Here is a 21,569-nt window from a genome sequence, read left to right as displayed (position 1 = left end):
AAAGAATTGAGTTGGATTGTGATGTGAGGTATTTTATGGTTGGTTCTGCAGTGTATGGTGGCACTTCTGCTGCAGATCAGGGAAATGACCCAGAAGACACATCATGTGTTGTTTACCATGGAATCCCAGAACGGTTTGGGTTGGAAGGGGCCTTAAACCTATTTCTTTCCATCCCTTCCATGGGCAGGGACACCTTCCACTAGCCCAGGTTGCTCCAAGCCCGGTCCAACCTGGCCTTGGACACTTCCAGGGTTGGGGCAGCCACAGGCGTTGGAGCCAAGCAGAAAGAAAATAAAGATTTTGTTCCTTCTGGAAGAGCTGTCTGCTCTGGGGAGCTGCTGTGGGCTCTCAGGTGTGAATGTCAGGGCTGGGGGCTTAGTGCCTGGTGGAGATAACACCAGGATTTGCTGGGACAAACAACTTGGTGGCAGCTCCAGCTGCTGTGAGTCCAGCAGCTCCCTGTGGCACTGGCATTGCCCTGCAGGGGCCACACGTGTGGCCTTTCCCAGGCCTGTCGGGCTGTGCCACGTTTGCTTTTGCTTGGCTTTATAAAGAGGAGGTGCAGGAGCTTCCTCTGCTCCTTCCCGGACTCTGGCCCCAGCACAGCCTTTGCTATGGATGGCTTGAATGTCTCCATTGCTTTTTTCTTCCTGGTTTTTGGGCTGTGCCAGGTGCTCAGGTGGCTTTCCAAGAGGCTTCTGTCCCCTGGGACGCATGGCTGCCTTGCCAGGGAATTTGCTGGCTCCTTCCAGCTGTGCACAAGCTGCCTGGAGCTGAGGATGCTGATGGACATCGGCCCCTGGGGTGGTGGCTTTGGCCTGGACGTGCTCCTGACCCTCCTCTTCCTCCTCTCCGCTGTCCATGGTGCCTCTTTGGACGGAGCATCCGCCAACCCGACCGTGTCCCTGCAGGAGTTCCTGCTCCTGGAGTCCAGCCTGGCAGCCACGGCGGCCAAGCTGCTGGCCCAGGGTGGGGGTGCAGGGACGGGCTGGGCTCTCACCCGGCTCTACTGGTCCTGGGAGCTGAGCCAGCTGCACTTCATCCAGAGCCTGATCGCGCCTGAGTGCAGCTCCTCCATCCGCGCCTCCCTGCCCCACGCTGCCTTCGTGGAGGGCTCCTGCTCCTTCCTGTTCCACCTTGTCCTCCTCAAGGTGCGACAGAGTCACCCCCTGTACCGGGTCCCTGCGCTGGCAGCCACTGTCACCTTTCTGACCTATGCAGGTGAGCAGTGCTGGTGTTTCTTCTCCCCAGTTATTTGGAAAAATACCTCGTTTGTGGGGGTGGAACAGCCCCCTGTTTTTCATCTTCCAGGACTGGAGAGGTAGGGGTTAACAAGGTAATGACTACTAAGGTGTTTGTTTTCTATTCCTTGGGGAGTGTTCATTTTGGGATGAAGATGGCTGTAGCTATGATATTTTATGAAAAATCCTTTGCTAGGATTTTTCCTTCCTGAGGAGCTGGGAGCCCCAGGACAGAAATGTAAACAATAACTATCTGCTGCTAAGGAATGCAACAGGTGCCTCTGTGACTGGTGCTGTTAGTTGTTTCTAATTAAGAGCCAATCACAGATGCAGCTGCATCAGACTCTGAGAGTCACAAGATTTTGTTATGCATTCTATTATTCTTGTTTTTTCAAGCCTTCCGATCTTTTTCTCTCTGTTCTTTTAGTATAGTTTTAATGTATTTTAATATAATATATATCATAAGATAATAAATCAGCCTTCTGAAATGGAGTCAAGCCTTGTGTCTCCACACATGGGGAGTCCTCAAGAGATGGCAGTTTGGGCTCCAGGTGAATTTTGTCTCACAGTCATAGCTCAAGACTGGGATCACCTCCCTGGAACCTCCCCTGCTGCAATCCCTCGGTCCTGCACTGAGCTTTCCTGCTTCCCACAAAGCTCGGGGTGACCAGGGTGGGATTTCCCCTGTCTGAGAAGGCAGGCAGGAGGGCTCTCAGCCCTCTGTCAGAGTTCCAGAGGATGCAGTGGGACTGTTGGCCACGTTTCTCTTCCCACACAGCCGGACCGTACACGGGGGCCTTCTTCAACCCTGCCCTGGCCACAGCCACCACCTTCCACTGCTCGGGGAGCAGCTTCTGGGACTACATCCAGGTGTACTGGCTGGGGCCCCTCGCAGGTGAGATCTTCCCAGGGGGCAGGAGCTGGCACAGGGCAAGGCAGAAGTGCTGAGTGTAACGTGGACTGTTCTGGCAAGGGCTGAACTTGGGGGTACCAGTGGCAAGTGTCACTTTTCATCCTGCCTCCTTGACTCTGGGGTCATCTCTTTGCTATCCAATTTTTAAAAATCCAACTTCTGCGTGGTACAAGGGCAGACACCTCCCTGAAGCCAGAGTCTGGGGGAGGTTTAGCAAAGGTGTTTCAGGGCAATGGCAGGCTGAGCTACGCTTTGAGGCTGTCCCCAGCTCCGGCGTGGTCATGGGGAGTTGGATGTGAGCTGAGAGTGGAGCCAGGTGGGGGTCAGGATCTGCCACCAGGTAACTCTGATGGGACAAGAGGAAACGGCCTCGAGTTGCCCCAGGGGAAGTTTAGGTTGGGTATTGAGAAAATTTCTTCCCTGAAGGGTGGTCAGGCACTGGCACCCTGCTGAAGGCAGTGGTGCAGACACCATCCCTGCAGGGATTTAAAAACCTGAATGTGGCCCTTGGGTCATGACCAAGGGTGACCTTGGCAACACTGAGGGAATGGCTGAGCTCGATGGGCTCAGAGGACTTTTCCAACATTAATTATTCTCTGCCAGAGAACTGGGGTGGTTTATGGGTCAAAACAAGCATTTCTTAATTTAAGGACAGAGTGGTAAATTCTCCTTAAAGCAGTACAGTGAGGATCCCTCAGCTCTCGGGGGGATTTCAGCGGTGGTGAGCTGCCTTTTGGTCACGGTGAGGGTTGTGACAAGGAGCCAAACCAGCTGCTGAGCTGTGGGGAGGGTGGAGATGCTCCACACAGCACTCGGAAGGGGTCTGTGCTCTCATTCCAGGGATGCTCGCTGCCCTCCTGCTGTTCCAGGGCAACATCCCACGCCTCTTCCAGAAAAACCTCCTCTACAGCCAGAAGAGCAAGTACAAGGTGCCCAAGGGAAAGGTGACAGCGCAGGTGGAGGGTGACAAACCACAGAAGAAGAAGAAAGGAGGGAAGAGCAAGTCGGAGCCCCGTGCCTGAGCCCAGGGGTCCTGGCAGCCCTTTTCCCGGGAAAGGGTTTCCCGGTGTGCAGGATTTTGCAGCTCGTTCAGTCCTTAAAGCATCACAAAGGAATCCTCGGGGATGCCCGAGCCCCTGAGCTCCTTTGGGAATTGCTTCAAAAGCCTCCCTGGAGAGTTCGAACTGTTTCAAGCCCACACTGCTGCCTCAGAGAGAAAACACGGAACACTTTTGCATAAATTGCTGGTTGTCTTGTACTGCCAGGAATTACAGAGAGCTGGGACCGTTCCACGGGCAGGCTTGAGCAACCCGGGGTTATTGCATCGTGCAATGCCTGCAATAACCTCACTGGGTCTCTTGCAGCCCTAAAAACCAAGGATAAGCCAGTAACTGCCTTGGGCACGGCATGGGGAGGAAGCAGGCTTTGATCTTTTCAGTTACTAATGGAAACTTGTTAAAAATTGGTGGGGTTTGAGTTAAACTTGGCCTGAAGTCCTTGAAATGCACAGGCTGAACCTGGCAAGTCTTGGAGAGGAATTAAAAGTGCTCCAAGGCAAGAGAATTCACTGGCCACGGGAGAAGCTGCTTCTCTGGGGATGTGCTTAGCCTGGGTTTGGGTGCTGTAAAGCATCAAGAGATGGTGTACAAGGGGTCTGTGGTTGGAAAAAAAGGAAAAAAGAAAAAGAGACCCAGGCAGCTGCTGGGCATCCCTGGGCTCTGCTCCATGACTACGTGAAATACTATAAAATTACAGTTTGTGGGGAAAATTAAAAAAAAAAAAAAAAAAAAGCCGTGGTTGGCATTTGGGTGAGTGATGTCATTCCTGCTGGGAGACATCCCTGAAAATGGGAGCCACTGTGATGCCCAAACCACCTCTGCCCTGCTCTGGAAAGGGGGGAAACAGCTCCTGGAAATGGGGATCCTGCCCCCCAGGCTGTGCTGGGGCCAGGGCACCCCATGGGAGCTGCACCCTGCGGGACAGCACAGGGAGATTGTGATGCTCTGGCTGTTCCAGCAGCGCTGCCCTGGATCAGATTCCTGACAGGAGTGACCTGCTCCTATTTCCTGAGGTGCAAACAGGGAATAAGCAAGTGGCACTCAATGGAAACCTGGAGTGGAGGTGTCAGGTGCAGGTTTGGTACCCAGTGTCCCGTCCTGCTCCTCCCTCCACTCTGCTGTGTCCATGGGGAGACAACCCCAGGGTGCTGCATGGCCTCTGGGCTGCCCATCCCATTGATTTCCTCTGGGATTGCCCTCTGGAGGCACCTGCAGGACCCCCAGACCTCTGACGCCATGAGCCCACCCCACATCCCAGCAGGAGAAATGAGGGAAGGGATGGACACAGCCATACATGGGTGTGCCCCAGAGATGAAACTGCATGGAACCCCAAAGCCATGGAGCAAAATCCCCAAGCGATGCCCTCTCCTTGTACCTGGCTGGATGCTTGGCACTGCCCCAGGAAGGGGACTGGGAGCAGTCTGGCTTTTTCCTGGTTAAACTGAGCAGGAGGCATTTGGGTGGGAGCTGAAACCTTTGAGACTCTTTGTACCTGCCCCAGATCCCCCTGGACAATTTTTTCAGAACCTTTTTTTGTTTGGAAATCGTGCTGAAAAGCCAGCGATGGGGTCTCTGTTTATCCCAGACGATTTTCTGGCTCTGCTTTTAATTCAAGGAGAAATGCAGGGTGAGAAAAGTCAGGCTGAGCTGCCCTCCAAAAACCATTCCTGTGGGATCTTTCCCAGGGCACAGGATATTCCTGTGGCAGCTCAGAGTGGTGGGCTGGGGTGCCTGGCTGCAGAGAGGCTCCTGAGATGTCTCCCTGTCACACAGGGGTGGAACTTGAGTCTGACACTGCAGAATAGGATGCTGATCCTATAAATTCAGCATCCAAAGGCAACCTGTAACCACAGAGTCAGCACAAAATAATGCTGGGGGCTCCCATTTTTCTGGTTTGTTTTTTGTTTTGTTTTTGTTTGTTTGGGGGGTTTTTTTTGTTTGTTTGTTTGGGTTGTTTTTGGGGGTTTTTGGGGGGTTTGGGGGGTTTTTTTGGTTGTTTGTTGTGGGGTTTTTTTGTTTTGTTTTTTGGGGTTGTTTTGTTTTGGGGGCTTTTTTTTTTTGTTTGTTTGTTTTTTGTTTTGTTTTGGTGCTTTCTTGGGTTTTTTCCCCCCACTTTTCAGGATGTATTAGGACATCTTCAAACATTTGGGGTGTGCTTCTGGGGCTTTTGGGGAGGTCGCCTACTGGGGCAGACTGATGTAATTAGGAGGAATTTAAGGAGTGACAGTGACCGTTGTTATTTTTAATTAAGAGGCTGCTTTTCCAGCATGGCAACATCAACTGAGCAGGGGCGAGTTGCAGCAGCACAGACAGACAGACAGACAGACTCGTTCCCACGCTGTAACTCAAACCCACAGCTCTTACAGCTTGGCCCTGTTCTCTCACAGGGTGCGGGGCTGATATTTGTGCTGCCCTCCTGGACCTGCTCCTCGCTGCTGGAGCCGGCGCTGCCCTGAGGCTCCAGCTGCTCTCTGGGGGGAATTCCTCCTGGAATTCCAAAGTCCTGTCCAGCCCCTGGGACCCGCTGTGCTGCCCGGAGCTTGTGCAGGGACAGGAGCGGAGGTTCCTGAGGGGCAGGGGCTCCTGAGGGGCAGAGGAGCAGAGCGGGGCAGGGACAGAGATGCTACTAGCACCTAGTAGGGCCGGGCCTCGCTGCCCTCAGCAGATGGAGGAGGATTCCGAGGCAGGAGGGCTCAGTTTCGGGCGGCCCGCAGCATGCGCGGCGGGACCCGGGAGGCAGCGGGCCGGGGGCTCTCGGGGGGCGGCGGCGGGAACTGCTTCTTGTACAGGAGGCTGCTGTACTGCAGCTCCGGCGTCACCAGCCGCCGGCAGGTCCGCTCCAGCTCCTGAGGCAAGCCCTGCTTGAGGTTGTAGCCCAGGATCCTGGCCCCGCCGTGCTGCAGCGGCCGCAGGGAAGAGTCCTTGATGTCCTTGGGGGCCACGCTGCCCGTGCCCTGCAGGCAGGCCCGGGCCAGCTCCGCCTGCCGCCGCCGCAGCGCCCGCACCTCCCGCCCCAGGCGCTCCCGGCCGATGTGGCGGTCGATCCTTTCCCAAAAAGTCCTGTTAAAGTGCGTGTAGATTTCCCAGTCCAGCCTGTTCCAGGCCTTCAGCTTCTCCACCACGGAGTCCGCGAGTGGGGACTTGGTGCTGCTGTCCCTGATGTTGAGCGGGAAGGAGACGACGCTGTCCAGGTCCCAGCACAGCATCTCCTTCAGCAGCACCATGGACTCGTCGAAGTACTCGGAGATGAGCAGGAAGTCGAAGGACGTCTCGATGGCCCTCAGCATGAGCTGCACCCGCTCGGGGGACACGTCTCCGTCGGGGTTGAAGCCGAAGTCGAAGGTCATGAGGTTCCTGGCGTAGTGGCGGTCGCCGCTGGCGGGGTCGTAGTAGCGCCAGGGCTGGCTGAGGAACTCCTGCAGGCTGCGGACGTGCGAGAAGGCCGACGTGCCCTTGTAGTACACGAAGGAGGACTCCATCAGCTGCACGGGGTTCCTCAGGATGGAGAAGTACACGGCAGAGCTGGGCACCACTTTCTGCACCTGCGGGGGAGAAAAAGGAGGGTTTGAAGGTGGGGCAGGGAGAAGGGGTCTGCTCGCCCGCAGTGCTGGTGAGCAGAGGCAGCTGCTGGGGCTGGAGGTGGGGTGCTGGGGAGGATTTCAGGGTGCAGCCCATCAAAGGAGCTGTGGGGAGCTCCAGGAGAGTCACACGGGGAGAGCAGTGAGACCAGCTCCCCACAGTGTCACAGCTGTGTGGCCAGGCTGGGATGGAGATACTGCCCATCTCTTTCCCTCTCCCCATGTTCATCTGCCCTCAGGTGGCACCCTGAGGGTGGATGCTGGGCATGGCTGACCTGAGCTGACACACTTTGGTTGTTCTCCTCTTGCAGCTGGTCCCCTCTGGGCCTGTCCAGGGAGCAGGACATGTCCCAGCGCCCACCAGACAAGAAAGAGATGAGAGTTGCTGGCTGCAACAAATGCTGTCTCCCACTTTGCCACGGCTCACAGCACATCAAACCTGCTCACGGAATCTCTCAGGAGGTGCCAGCAACATGCCAGATACCCGCGGGCAATCCCGACTCTCTTTAGTTCCTTTCTGCAGTTTATTTGCTCGGCAGCTTCCCCTCCCTGTGCCCCATGAGCCCCTCTCCCCATTCCCTGCCTGTGCCCCCGAAGGGTGGCAGCTTTGCCCGTACCTCCGGCTGCAGGAACCGCATGTGGTGGCAGAGGATGTTGAAGCGCCGGGGGCTCAGAGGGGAGAAGCCCTGCACGAACCTGGCCAGGAAGTGGTGGGGGTAGTAGAGCTGGAAGCCCCCGCCCTGGGGGAAGGCGAAGGTGAGGTTGTGTGTCTCCCCGAAGCGGAACAGGATGTTCATGACGGTGCTGCTGGCGCTCTTGTGGACTTTCAGGAAAACAATGTCAGTCTTGGGCTTGCATGTCTTCCCTTGAGAGGTGACTCCTCTGGCCTGCTGGCCTTCTCCAGCTATTACCTCCTTGACCTCAAAGGCTTCTGTCCAGCTTGGGAGAAATCCTATCTTCAGGTCTGTTTTGTAAGAATCCTCTGCCTGCAGAGGTTGAGCTGAGTTTGGGATGGGCTGTGTGAATGAGATGCCCCACTCAGGCTGGGGAGAACCCACAGGTCGAGGCTGAGTCTGGCTCTGTACCTCCACCTGCACCATTCCAGGGGGGGACGTTCCCTTCTGCTCCCCTGTGCTCAGCCTGTTTGCAAAGATGATGAACTTGCTGGTGACAGCTTCTGCCAAATCTGCGGCGACCCTCCCGGGAAGGCTTGGAGGAGGACTTTCTCTGGCTGCTTTTTCCAGGCCAGGAAGCTGGGGTTTCAGCTCCGTGGGTGACAGAGGGGCTCTCACCTTCTCGCTGCTCTCCCCAGGCTGCTGCATCCAGCGCTCCTCTTGGCTGCTTCCCGGGGGGGTCTCCTGCCTGAGGTACAGATGCATCCCAAAAACATCCTCAGTCGAAGCAGGGGCTGGCTCAGCTTCCCTGTGCCCCTGAGGGGAGTCATCCTCCCACAGCAGGTCGGGGCTGTGGAGGGCAGAGCTGAGCTCATGGCCTGTGGTCTGCTGCAGGCCACGCTCCAGCTCACACTGACAGCTCCTGTGATGGGGAGAACACAATGCTCAGCTGCAGGAGGACAATGCAGAGGCAGCTCCTCTGCAGCCCAATGAACCCCCTGACCCACAAAGTCACCCCAAAACACATTCCCTCCTTTTCCTGGGGTGGGTGCCAGTGCTGATGGGCTTCACTGCTGCCCTGAGGGGTGGGGGTGGGTGTAAGAACTTGGGCTTGATTATCTTGGAGGTGCTTTACAACCTTAGTGATTCTACGAAGAGGAGTAGGACAGGTCAGCAGCGATGTGGCAGTGTCTCTGTCTTGCTGGAGCATGACAGGACAGTGGAAGGGGCAGAGAAAGAGGAGGCAAGGAGAAAGAAGAGCTGGTGGTCTGGAGAAGCTGGAGGAATGATTGCAAATAACCCCAGACTGGGAGGACTGGGCTCAAGGGCTGTAGGGTTTGATGTGAGCCAGGACAAAGCCCCAAGCAGCCTTGTCTGACCCCAGGATGGGCTCAGCTCTGGCCAGGGCACAGGGGTGAGATGTGGGACCCCCAGAGGGCCCTCTCTCCCCTGGATTTTCCTCCCTGCCTAAGGAAGACCCTGCTGGGTGGTTTTCAGGAGGGCAGTTCTGAGCCCACCTCAGTGGCCAGCAGAAGGCTGGAGAATGAGGTGCAGGTGTATAATTCTGCTCAGGACCTACCCAGGAGGCTGCAGCTTCTCCACAACCTGAAGTGTGACCAGGAGGAGGACGAGGAGGCTGAAGGAGATCCAGAGCCGACCTGGCTGGCACCTGTAGATTGCACTCAGCTTCCTGCAAGGAAACAGATATTTGAGCCCATTTGTGGGGAGGAAAAACCAAGACCAGTGCTGTGTGTGTGTGAGGCAGGCGGGAAAGGCGCCTCGAGGCTTTTTTATTTTTATCTTTCTTTAAGGTAAGGTCACGTTTTCAGGGGCGGAAATGATGCAGAGGCAGCGATAACTGGGGAACCTCCGAGGCTGTGCCCCAGCACTGCAGCCTCATGGAAATTTCCAGATGGGCCACAGGCATTGTGCTGAAAAGCAAACAGTGATAACCACGGAGTCCCTTGTCTGCTCAGGGACGCCTTCCTGGAGCAGCCTGAGCTCCCCCCAGGCAGCAGGAATAGGGCACTACCTGTGTGTTCCCTGCCCTGCCATGCCAAGAAGGATCAGGATCTTGTCTTTATCAACATGGACAATAAAACTCTTTTTTCCCCTGCTCTCCCCACTCTCTGCTGTTGGACTGCCATCTGCACAGGCTCCAGCTGTGGCTGCAGATGTGATGCCACCATGAGGGTCCCAGCAGTGCCTGGATTTTAGTCTGATTTTAGCCGTGTCTACAACAGCAGTGTGATTTCTTCAGGCCATCAGAATTCTGCTGTCAGGCTTTGGGTTGTGTATGGTGATGTTAAGGCCATGGAAATGCTGCCACAGGGCTCCTTCTGTTTGTAGGGCTTGCTGCAAACCCTGATGGAGCTTGATTGTAGCTTTAATCTTCAGTGGAATGGTCGAGGGGCTGAATTTCCTGGAAAAAAGGATTTGTTTGTATTTTTCTTTTCACAGAAAGATTGTCCAGTCCCAGCAGATGTGACACTTGGAATGATGGGTTAGTGGTGGCCTTGGCAGTGTTGGGGGAAAGATTGGACTTGACGATCTTAGAGAGCTTTTGCAACCTGAATGGTTCCATTATTCTGCTGGGTTTTCCCCAGGGAGCTCACTGTTGCAAAACAGGAGATGATTTGTCCTGAGGATCTGGTTAAACCCTTTGGGATTGGGCTCTGCTGTGGGGGAAGTCCAGCCAGTCAGCCCCAAGTGGCTGCTCTCCCCTCTCAGGGAGAGTCACAGGCAGCAAGGATCTTAATGGGAGGAATTAATGACAGCAGAAATTTGGGCAGAGCCTGCTTGGAAGCTGCATTCCACCAGGCAACCTGGGTTCATTGGCATTTCTGCCTTCCTGCAGTGGTCAGCTTTGGACCAAGACAGTGGGACTGGGACTGCACAGACCTGCTGTCCCAGAGCTTCTTCACCTCCATGGTGCTTTGCCTGCTGCTCTGGGCAGTGCTGTGACACATGGGAGCAGAGCTCTCTTGGTGAGACAGCAGTGACACAAACGTGGGCTGTCTGAAAGGGTCACGTGCATCCCACGGGTACAGGTCAGGAATTTAGGTTTGCTACTGAGAAACTGGCTTTGTTCCAGGAAAATCATCAGCTGTCATGATTAAGTACTGTTTGATAATGACAGCACTGCTTGCAGTGGTTGGATACTCAGGGACACAGTTCTGCCCTGCTGCCAAAAATGTCCCTTCACTGAGCTGAAACTCCCAGCTCCTCCCAGGAGGATTTTAGTGCCTGCAGTACTCAAGACTGGAAAGGCTGGGAGGTCTTAGGCCATGGCAGTGCTACTGAGGGTTCAGAAGGTGTCATTACTGCACGTGATTACTGCCCATCACAGCATCCCCAGTCCCCATGGCAACCTGCAGGTATCCACCTGGAGGCTCTTTGCCACTTGAGGAGCAGGCTGCCAAGCTCAGATGAGACTGAAGGTGGCAAATGCACGTGTGGGTCACTGCCTGGCCATGCCAGTAGCACAAGGAGACCCTCGTGAGGTCAGAGATAAGCAGATGTGACAAATGACAGAGCAGAAAAATGCCAGATGCTTAAACAGAGCTTAAAATGCCATGAGGTGTTAAAGAGGGAGGGTTGAAGCAGAGAGCTGAGGCTGCCCCAGAGCTGGTGTGAATAGCTGGTGTTGAAATAATTTGTGGAAGATCAGAGAGACCACAGAGGGAGAAGGCAGTGAGGAAGGAGATGCTTCAGAATGAAGTGATTCCTCTGGATCTGGTTGGAGATTCAATTCAGCTCTCCCACCACTCCAGGCAAGGCTGGTCATCATTTTGTCTGGCTGACCATGGTGAGACAAGCAGCAATGAGGGAATGAAGAGCTGCACCACTGTGACATTTAGTGATACACACAAACTCTTGCAGGAGCACCCAGTAATGAAGGCAGAACAATGGAACACTTCCCCCCAGGCAGGGCTGGGGGCAGCACCCTCTGCCACTCCCTTATCTGTATCTGGCCTTGCTTCCACAGAGGTCCTAAACTTTCAACCTGTGAGAATCTGTGAAAGATCCAGGTCCTGTGGCTCTTTTGAGGTGGTTGGTGTGTTGGTGCAACACTCAGCTGAGAACACACAACACGTATTGGCCTGACATGTGTTGGGGCTGGCCAGGCTGGCACAAAGCCACAGCCTTTCCTTCCTCCTCTGGGCTGGCTCTGTGGGATACATGGACATCAAGGAGGGTGTGCTGAGAAAGTGGCAGTGCTCAAATTGCCAAGAAGTTGCACTGAAGGCAGCAAAATATTCATTAAATGGCACATGGTGCCTGAGCAGCCCTTGTCTTGGAGGCTGGAGCAGGTTGGCAAGAGGTGCCTGAACAACAAACCTTCAAAAGGCTCAGCTGCCCTCCGTGGGTAGCCCCTGCACAGCCTGCTCTCCATGTGCACACTGGGATGGGATCAGGGATGTGCATCTTGGGGCAGAGTTAAACACCTGAGACCAGAGCACCAGGAAGGTGTCCAGGCTGCACTTGGAGCCCTGCAGGGCGGATTGGGCTGAGAGAACCCAGCTCCTGCAGAGTCTTTGGAGATGCCTCCATCTGCAGGTAGGCTACATCTAAAGAGCCCCCTCAGACCAGAGCCTGGGTGCTGTCACCTCCAGAAGTGACAAGAAGGGTGCAGAGCTGGATGCAGCACCCCAGAGATGCCTTTGGCTGCAAGGGCTCAGTGGAAGAGTCAGAGCAGCTGGATCCCCCTATGCTGGCTCCAGCAATTGAATCCAAACCTGATTATGGTCAAATCTTTGCAAGGGATGGTGCTTCAGCTGTCTCAGTGCCAGCCCCAGAAGGGGAGAGGGTGTTCTTAACAGGGCTGCAGACTTCCCCTCTGTTATTCCCCCCTTCTCCAAGCAGATCTTCCCTCCAACCCATGCTCCTTCCCTGTCCAACCCAGAGACAAAAGCCCCAGCCAGGCTGGGTCTGTGGCTGGAAGTTTGGCCCTCAGGGTCCCAGCCAGCTGCAGGAGCTGCAGGAGGTGCTGAGGCTGAGCTCACCAGGTAGGTGAGTGGCAGAAAAAGATTTTACAGTTTTGCTGTGCCCAGGTGTTCTCCAGGCAGTGAGTGAAGTTGCACAAGGAATTAATCTACACAGTATGTACACCAGCCACAGCCTGCTCCCTCTGACCAGTCACTGGAGCCAGTTTTTTTGGCAGTAAATGAGAAATTGGGCAGGATGCTCAGGTAGCACAGCAAGGGCACAATGGCACTGCCTGCCTGTGTCAGTGCCCTACACTTGACAGCTGGGTTGGGAATAACCCTGAGCCCTCTCACCCTGCAGCTCTCCCCCAGCCAAAGGGCTCTGCTGCAGAGTCAAGCCTTGCCCTTCCCTCATCCCTCCTGTCCAAACCAGAGCCTGTGGAAGAGGGCACCTCACCCTAGGGGCTGCCATGTGAAAAACTTGCACAGAGACACATTTCTGCTCCACATCTACTCCTCTGGTGAGCCCTCACTTGGGATGCTGCAGGAGGGATCAGCATCCCAGTGCCCTGCCAAGGTCTGTGCCATTCTCCTTCCTTTGTGGCAACAGCCTCACAAAAGATGCTGTTTTCCAGCTGCCCTTGGAGCATCACCAGAAGGGAAAATCCCCATCACCCCAGACTGCCCTGCAGTGATGAGGAGCAGAAACATCTGCCTGCCCATTCCCATCACCACTTCAACTGTTTCCCAGCGTGGAGGGATCTGCAAGGACATCAGCACATCACCTCCAGGGAGGACAGAAAGACAGTTTTACTTAGGGAAATAGTATTTTACTTAAATAAGTAGGTAAAAATATTCCACTTATGTGATCAAATGCCTCTTGAATTTCAGCATGGTGAGCTGGAGCCTTGGCTGGGAGCGGGTGGTTATCACCCGCCTGGGAGACTGGAAAGCAAACACCCAGAGCCTGGCTTGTGTGCTGTGGCCAGAGGCCCCTCCCCGGGGGGGGCACTGGGACACAGATCCTGTCAGACCTTCCCACCAGTGCCCTGTGCCTGCCCCAGGGAGTGCCCAGCCTCTGGGAGGGTGAGTGGCACCTTCACCCCTGCCACGTCACACAGAGCGTTGGGCACACTGTCAACCCATGGCAGTGTCCCTGCCTCACTCCTTGGTTTCACCCATGGCTGTTTGTGTTCCACTCTGACCCTCTCTTTTCCTTTCTCATGTCCTGATTTTGCCTCTTGACAAAGCTGAGGGCAGAGCTGGTTGTGCCTGCTGAGCTCTTGGCAATCCTGATGTCTCCAGGTCGGTGCTGCCGAGGCTCTGGGGTGGCTGAGTCACCCCTGCATGGCAGGGACCTTGTCCTCTCCAGTGCACCATGGCTCCATCTGGCTGGGCTGAGGGTGTGGCTGCCCCCAGCTCCCTCCTTTGATGGCTTGGGGAGCACGGGGGGCCAGTGTGAGGATGGCACATAAAGACATTGATGTGTGAAGTGGTGTCTGGAGAGGTGAATGGGATGAGGGGAAGCAAAGCTGTCATCCCCTCATGCTGGGCCTGTGCTGTGCCAGGATGACCAGCCCTGCCAGGAAGTCAGCTGGCTTCCAGGACCAGTGGGAAAGTGGTCACTGGGTCTGCTTCTGGGCAATGTAGGACAGCTCAGAGGAGGACAGGGAGGCTGCCCTCCACGATGGAGGTCCTTTGGCCACATCCTTCCCCTTCAAGGCTCATCCCAGCATCCTGCACAGCATCAGCCATGCCTTTGTGTGATGGGGCAGTTTGGCAGGGACTGTGTGCTTCTTCTGTTTGGGCACAGACTCCTGGAGTGGTGGGGATGTGGAGAGGGTGGCTGGGACATGGGACACGAGGGCCAGTGGCTCCACCTGTGTCACACACAGTCTGCAGGAGCAGGTGCCCCATGTGCCAGCTGGCCCTGGAGGAGAGCACCTGGCCATGTGTGCTTTCCTTTGACCCGTGCCCACAGGGCTCAGGAAGTGCATAAAGGGTGGATAAGTCACTTCCAGCCTGGACCTTGGCTCTCTGGAGGGACAGGAGGGCCCAGCTCCCTCCTTCCTTTGCCAGCAGGGAGGCAGCGTTCCCCTCACTCACCCTGGCACAGGCAGGCGCTGCCTCTCCCCGTCCACCTCATCAAAACCACAAGTTTGCTGTGGGGCTCTCGTGTTCTCCACCCATCCTGGGCTCCAGCTCTGTGCCCAGGCTGCCAGCTTCCCTGGGAGTCTGGGCTGCCTGAGAGCCAAGCAAGAGCTTGCAGGGATCAAATCCTCTCTGGTGCAGGGGCTGAGGGTCAGGGCTTCTCCCCTCTGCTTCCCTCTGCACAGCCAGGCTCTGTGCATTCCAAGGCTGCTTGGGGTGGATGGTTGAGGGCTCTGTGAGCATCCCCCATGCAGGATCTCCAGGGAAAATCCTATTGCTGCAGGGCAGGGGACACCTTTGCTTGGGAGCATCCAGAGGCTCATCAACATGAGGGTGTCCAGACAGGCTTGGTCTTGCTCCTCTTTGGTTGTTTCCTCTTGCTTGATGGTCACTGGTGGGATTTGCCACTGCTCAGCTCACTTGTTTCCTTAAGGACAAACCCATTAGTCCATGGTGACCTCATGGAGGTCTGGTTTCCAAGATATCCTCTATTCCTGTCTCCAGCCTCTTCGAGGGCACAACTGGAGGCACCTGTGCAGAAAAAATTCAAGAGGCAAAGCTGTTTGTTCCTGCAGGAATGTGGTGATGGGAATCACGGCGTGTGCTCTCCACTGCCTGTGTGCTTCCTGTGCCAGAGGCTGCATCCGAGGCACCTCTGCAGCTCTCTTGGGATCCTTCTGCTACCCCAGACCTGCATCCTACAGAGGCTGTGCTGGACTGACCTGGGCAGGAGCAGTGTCCCAGGGCCTTTCCTCTGAGACTGCACCTGGTGGTCTTCTCCCTCGCACAGGTGCTGGAGTGGGGTCAGGACACAGCCAGGTAAATGCACCTTCTGCAGCTGTGTCTCAAGAAGCAAAGGTGCCCTTGTAGGAGGGACTGGGCACCTCCTCAGGTGGAGGTGAGCTCGTTCACTGCTGACCTCAGCAAAAGGCAGTTTTGGGGTCCCAAAGGCTCCAGTCCCTTCCTGTCCCCTGAGCAAGATGATGAGCAAGGACATGGCCTCAAGACCCTCAGGACCTTGCCACTCTCAGGCAATGGCTTTCCTGCTTGGCCTGCTCATGGCCCAGAGTAGCTGCTGGTGGGTTTTCCCCAGGATTGCTGAACAAGCTGCATCTGGAGAGCAGCCATCCCTGGTGCATTTGTACGTGGGGTGGAGGTGAAGAGGAGCATGTGGGAAGGTGCCTCTCTGGTGAAGAGGAAAGGAGACCTGGGAATGTGATTGCCCCTCCAGTGAGGAGAAGAGCAGACCTGTGACCTGGATTTCCAGCCCTGGGCTGGACCAATTGCCAGAGCAGTGGATGGTGCAAGGGAGAGCCCTGGGGTTTACAAGGGCTGTAACCTCTGCCAGCCATCTGCCTCCCTTCATCCTCCTCGCCTTATTCCTTTGTCTGCTGGATGTGGAGCAGTCCCACATGAGAACAACCCAGCAGAGAACTGTGTGTGGGTTTTTGTTTGGGTTTGCAGAAGGCAGATTCTGTTTGCCATCAACCACACTCCCTGCTGAGCCCCGAGGGGTGAACAGCCGCCTGCAGGTGGGCGGCACAACAGGGCTCCTGGCAAAGGTGGCAGCCAGCAAGGACCTTCCAGGCAGGAGGAGGGGAGCTCTGTTCTCCTCAGAGAGCTTCCTTGTTCTCCTGAGAGGGCTTGGATGGCAGGAAAGTGCTGCAGAAGTGAGGAGCAGGAGAAAAGCCACTGTTGGTCCCTGGGACAATTCCTTGGCTAAGGAGGAGTCCCACATCCTCGTGTGTGGTGGTGAAGGGAGGCAGCTGAGCCTGGAGGGTGCAGGCAGCCAGGGAGGAGTCTTTGTTGGGAGCAGAGTCTGGGATCCTGGGGAAGATGAAACTGGTGTAGGGATTTGCCAGCTGGAGCAAAATCTGGGAGTTTCCTGGGTCTGGAATGGCCTGCAGAGGTTTCCTTAGCAGGGGGTGGAGAGTGATGGAGCTCCTGCTGGAAATGGCTCCTTGCTTTGAACATCTGCAAAATAAACAAAAACCTCAGGAAGAAGGAGTCCATGCTGCTTAAGTGAACCCATTAGCTGGAGCAGGTAAACTGGAGAGGTACAAAAAGTCATATCCAGGGTTAAGATTATCCTGGGAAGGTCCAGGATTTAGAGTGCTACTCATGAACTCATATCAGAGGGACTTGAAGGATCCCTTGGCAGTGCTGTGATGGTGGGGCAGACCTCAAAGAAGCCTGGCTGGTACAAGGGGGTGAGGAGCCATCCCACAGGGCAGTACCAGGGAGGCACTGGCTGCATCCACAGTGGCAGCCCAGGTGCCTGAGCCCAGAGTCTCCTGACTCCACACTTGTCCCTTTGCCTCCTGCAGGTAGCCAGAGTCTGAGGACCTGCAAGGAGGTTGTTGCCCCTGGGATAGGACAGGGAATTAATGCCTGATGTGGGACTGGGTTCCATTCCTCCCTGCAGATGACCACAAGGACCCTGCTCACATTGCTTGTGTTTTTCCCCTGTATTTAATTATTTAATTTTTCTCTTTATATTTATGTTGTGTTTGTACATGCACTTTGCTTAAACAAGGATTTATCTCCATTGTTTTCTGCCAACCTGTGGTCACTTTGTCACTTGTACCCTGGCAGCCTGGAGCTTGCTGGATCTTAAAGGGGGATGAAAAGACATGAGGACTGTGTGTGCCATCCCAGCAGGAGTCAGCTGGCAGTCCCAGATGCAGGCACAGACTGGGGAAGCTGAGTTCTGAGACACTCCAGTTTCCTGGGTCTACAGTTATTCCCACAAAACTCACATGGAGAGAAACTTGAGAAAGGTCCCCTCACTTGCAGTAAACCATTTTTCTGTTTGCTTTTCAGACCAGTTTCCAGACAGACCTGTTCCTGGACTGCCCCATGATAATTTCTGGATGACTCTCTCTGGGGTATCCAGCACTCTGCTTTATCAGCAAGGTGCAGTTTGCTCTCCCAGTCGTTCTCCAATCCATCAGCCCTGGGCCTCCCCTTCCGCCGCCGGGCAGCGCGCTCCAGCAGCACCCACCTAAATTGATCTTTAGTTAATTTTACACTCAGCACAGACAGCGAGGCATGCCCATTTCCCATTAACTCCAACAGCTCTCCTGGACACTGAAGGGAGCCTGGCCTGCAGTGGCCATGCCCATGGCTACCAGCTCTCTGACAGGATGCTCCGGGAGAAAATGCATCCAGCTGGGAATTTGGGTGGTGGAAGCTGAGTGCAGGAGCAGTGCTGTGGCTGCTGGGCTGTGTGAGACCTCACTGTCCTGGGGACCTTGTGCCAGAGACAAGGCAGAGCCTGTGCCAGCACTCGGCAGAGCTCCTCTTGGCTGGGAAGGCTGAGGAGCAGCTGGATAAATGTGGCTTTAGGCAAGGACTGCGTTGTTGCTCTGGCTGTATGGTTTTGGCTGGAGTTGGGACTTTGGCCGTAATCATACTTTTATTTGTTCTTTAATCTCAGTCACCTTATCAGAGCCTTTGAACAACCAAACACATCTCTGTTCAGCTGGAGAACAGGCTTTGCTGTGTCTTTTCGGTTGGTTTTGTTTGCTTGCCAGAGACCTCCAGGAGATTAAGTGATCCCTCACAAACCTGGGCTTTGCCTTGAAGCCTCTGGAGGCTGCAGCACTTGGGTGCTGAAAGACATCTGTATTTTAGGGGGACTGACATTGGACCAGATCCCTCAGGGCCTTGTAGGATCCAGGATCTGAACCATTCCTGAGACTGTCCATGTTGTCTTCATCAAAGACATCAGGTTACATGCCACTGGCAGGACTTGCTGGTCTGTCTGCAGAAAAAGGAATGGAAGTGGGCATCCCAACCATGGGGTGCCACGGGTTCTCCTCAGCAGAGGTGGGATGAGCCTCCCCTTGTCATTATTTTTTATGCAGTTTTGGGCTGTTCAGAACAAGAGAGACCTAGAGCACCCAAAATGGGTCCAATGGAGGATGACAAAAATGCTGAAGAGCCTGGAGCCTCTGGGTGCCCAGGAAAGGCTGAGGGAGCTGGGGCTGCTCAGGCTGGAGAGGAGCCCCAGCTGAGAGGGACCCTCAGCCCTGGCTGGCCCTGGCTGCAGAAGGGGCAGAGCTGGGCCCAGGCTCTGCTCCAGGCTCAGCAATGGCTCCAGAGCCACGGGCAGGGCCTGAGCCCAGCAGTTCCACCTGGACACAAGGAAGAATTTTCCTGGGCAGTGACGGAGCCCTGCACAGATCCCAGAGAGGGTGTGGATCTCCTCACTGGGGATATCCCAGAGCTGGCTGCACACAGCCTGTGCCCTGGGCTCTGGGATGGCCCTGCTGGAGCAGGGAGGTGGCACCAGGTGACCACTGTGGTCCCTCCCAGCCTGGCCCATCCCGGGATTCTGTGGGGCAGCTCCCATGGGTGAATTTCATGCAGTTTAGTTTGCTCCCATTGCCTCCTGTCCTGTCACGGGGCACTGCTGAGAGCAGCCTGGTTTCCTGCTTTCATTCCCTCCCATCAAATGTTTATACACATATTCAAAGTCCCTCCAAGACTGCTCTGCTCTGGCATGAGCAGCTCCAGCTCTCTCAGCTGCTCCTCACATGAATGATGCTTCAGACCTTCATGGCCTTGCACTGGACTGGCTCGAGTCACTGCATCTCTCCTGCACTGGGGAGCCCGGGGCTGGCCCCAGCAGTGCAGGTGTGGCCTCACAAGCCTGAGCAGAGTGGGAAAGGAGGCTGCTGGGGCCAGGAAATCTGTGTTCGACCTAGGGATGGCCAAGGATGTCTTAAGGACTCTCCATGGCCAGCGGGAGCCGTGTGCTGTGTCTGACCCCGAGGAGTGGGACGTGGTAAGGGCTGGGTCCAGCCCCAGCTTTGCCTCAGCCAGAGCTTGCTGCCCACAGGAAAATAGTGGAAATGGTTCTCAGAGGAAAGCCTGGAGAGAAAAGCTGCATTGATCGAGGGAAACTGGGTGGAGCAGGTGTTTACAGAGCAAATGCCTTTTGAAACGTATCAGCAGGCAAACAGGGTGGGGACCTCACGAGCTGATGCCCCCTCCTATTTATGGAAAGTGTGACAGGATGTCCAGATAAATATGATGCCTCACCTGGCGGAAAAAACAACAAAACAGTGAAATCTAGGAGAGATTTTATGGTTTCTAGGAAAGTTCAGCATCTCCATGTGTGTGCAGAACAGATGCTCCCATCACAGGACAGACAGTGAGGGGCTGGAGTGTGACCAGGGGAGGGAACGGAGCTGCAGAAGTGTCTGGAGCCCAGGGCACAACCAGGACCCCTCTCAGCACTTTCCCTTCTCATCACTGGGCTCCACAGTTCATCCTCCACGCACAAGGGATTCCAGCCACGCCGGGATCTGTGAATCATCACCTCCCTGCCGTGCACACCCGGACACGGCGCTCGGCACCGCCCTGGCTCCTGCCCGGCAGCCCCGGGGCGCAGCCCCTGCCCGGACAGAAGGTGGGAGAGCAGCCACCACCAGAGCTCGGCAGAGTCAGGCCCTGTGTTCCTCCCACCCGAGCCTCTCCTGGCAGTAGCCGGCGACAATCTGGATTAAAAGTCACCCGCAAGCCCTGCCCCTGGGGCAGCAGCCAGGGCTCCCGGCGCCTCAGCTCCCCGAGCCCAGCTGGGGCCGCTGTGCTGAGCTCCACAAGCCCGGCCGTGCAGAGGGAGAGCTTCACCCCGGCCCACGGGAGCCTCCCCGGCAGGAGGCCACGGGCAGCTCTCCTCAGCCCAGATTCTCCCAGCCCTGCCCGGCCTGCACACGGGGCTGCGGCTGCTGCAGGGCCGGGCCTGGGCAGGCTCCAGAGCAGGCAGCTCCATCCCCTTCCCACCCAGGCCCTTACACTGCTCGGGCTGCAGCCTGAGCCCCCAGGCCACCCATGCACACAGGGGCTCTCTCCTGGAGAGGCCAGGGGACAAAAGGCCCAACTCTTGCCAGAACAGCCAGCTCCTTCCTTAGAGAGCAGCCTTGCTTCCATCCCAAGCTCTTCCTAACACCTGAACATCTCCGGGAACAGACTGTTCCTTTCAAGCTCAGCAAGAGCCCGAGGCAGCCTTGCTTCTGCCTCCCCCAGCTACCCCCAGTGAGTCAGAGCCACATAACAGTGACAACTTCATCAGCCACTACTCCCAACCTGTGCCTGCTGTGGAAGGAGAATTAAACTCTTTCTGACCAGAACAGTAAATGAATCAGTTTAATATACAGTCAGCATATTGTAAATGCACTTGAAACTTACAGTATTGCTAACAGACGTGGCCATTGAGCCCAAGACCACCTTTGTAGAAAGGCACAGAGAGGTAGGAGAGTTGGGGCATTTCCCCAGATTAGTTGCAAGTGAGAAGGTGCACATAAGACCTTCCTCCTGGAAGCACCAGATCACCAGAAACTTGTGCTCTTTGAGAGGACTGCTAATGTGCTGGGATAAGTGCATGCACCTGGAGTGACAGCCAAAGCCTCCTGCTAGCCTTTACGTCAGGAAACTCTTGCTGGCTTTTGCATATACTAAAAGAAAAACAAAAAGAGGGGGAGGAAGAGCAGAAGAGGCTAGCTCTGTGTGCATGAAGTGTTCTTGGTGAGGCAGGAGTGAGGGAGATGTGTGACATTGCTTTTGCCCTTGGCTGGGACAAGGACTGTTATGTGCATTGCTTTGGACACCACAACCACCCTGGGGTGAGTGAGGAAAAAATGCCCCATCTTCCAGTATTGTCACCATGGTTTCTTGCACCAGCAGGGCAAGAGCAAAGTCTGGCCAGACCAAGCACCTGGAGTGGGGACAATGGTGTCACCAAGGATTTGGGTCATCTTCTGTGGCAGTTGAAGTGGCACCATGGTGGTGGGGGGAAGCCTGGAGACTTTTGGCTCTGCAGAAGGCACTGTTCACCAGGGTGGGTGGGTGTGTCTGGAGATGCTAATTCTCAAATTTTGCGTAAGGGTTCTCTTCCTTGAACAGGCCTAGAAGAGAAAAGAGATTTGTTCAGACAGCAGCTCCCACAGTGGTCACAGCCAGCAAGAAAACCAGTCCTGGGAAATAACTCTTTGTCATTTGAGCATCCTCAAGCCTCCCAGCTGCAGTTCTCCCAAAACACCTGCTCTTACTTGCGCAGGGCCCACAGTCAGCAGTGTT

At 55.5% G+C, this 21,569-nt stretch overlaps 2 protein-coding genes across 2 annotated transcripts; one reads left to right on the top strand and one right to left on the bottom strand.

Moving 5' to 3' along the window:
• The first annotated feature begins 410 nt into the window (after nucleotides 1-410).
• LOC135278252 (aquaporin-12-like) lies at nucleotides 411-3,966 on the top strand. The gene is made up of 3 exons (XM_064384809.1): nucleotides 411-1,221; nucleotides 2,020-2,136; nucleotides 2,995-3,966. The coding sequence occupies exons 1-3, from the start codon at nucleotides 615-617 to the stop codon at nucleotides 3,174-3,176; spliced, it is 906 nt and encodes a 301-aa protein (XP_064240879.1). The 5' UTR covers nucleotides 411-614; the 3' UTR covers nucleotides 3,177-3,966.
• A 1,939-nt stretch (nucleotides 3,967-5,905) lies between these two features.
• Nucleotides 5,906-10,334, bottom strand: LOC135278280 (galactose-3-O-sulfotransferase 2-like). The gene is made up of 4 exons (XM_064384835.1): nucleotides 10,306-10,334; nucleotides 8,984-9,094; nucleotides 7,408-8,326; nucleotides 5,906-6,754 (listed from the first exon to the last, which is right to left on the bottom strand). Exons 1-4 carry the CDS (start codon nucleotides 10,332-10,334, stop codon nucleotides 5,906-5,908), a joined length of 1,908 nt encoding a protein of 635 aa, XP_064240905.1.
• Between the last annotated feature and the right edge of the window lie 11,235 nt (nucleotides 10,335-21,569).

This window comes from Passer domesticus, chromosome 11 (genome assembly GCF_036417665.1).
Source record: "Passer domesticus isolate bPasDom1 chromosome 11, bPasDom1.hap1, whole genome shotgun sequence".
NCBI lineage: Eukaryota > Metazoa > Chordata > Aves > Passeriformes > Passeridae > Passer > Passer domesticus.
Note: the sequence above shows the minus strand (reverse complement) of the source record. Positions and strands in the feature narration are given on the sequence as shown.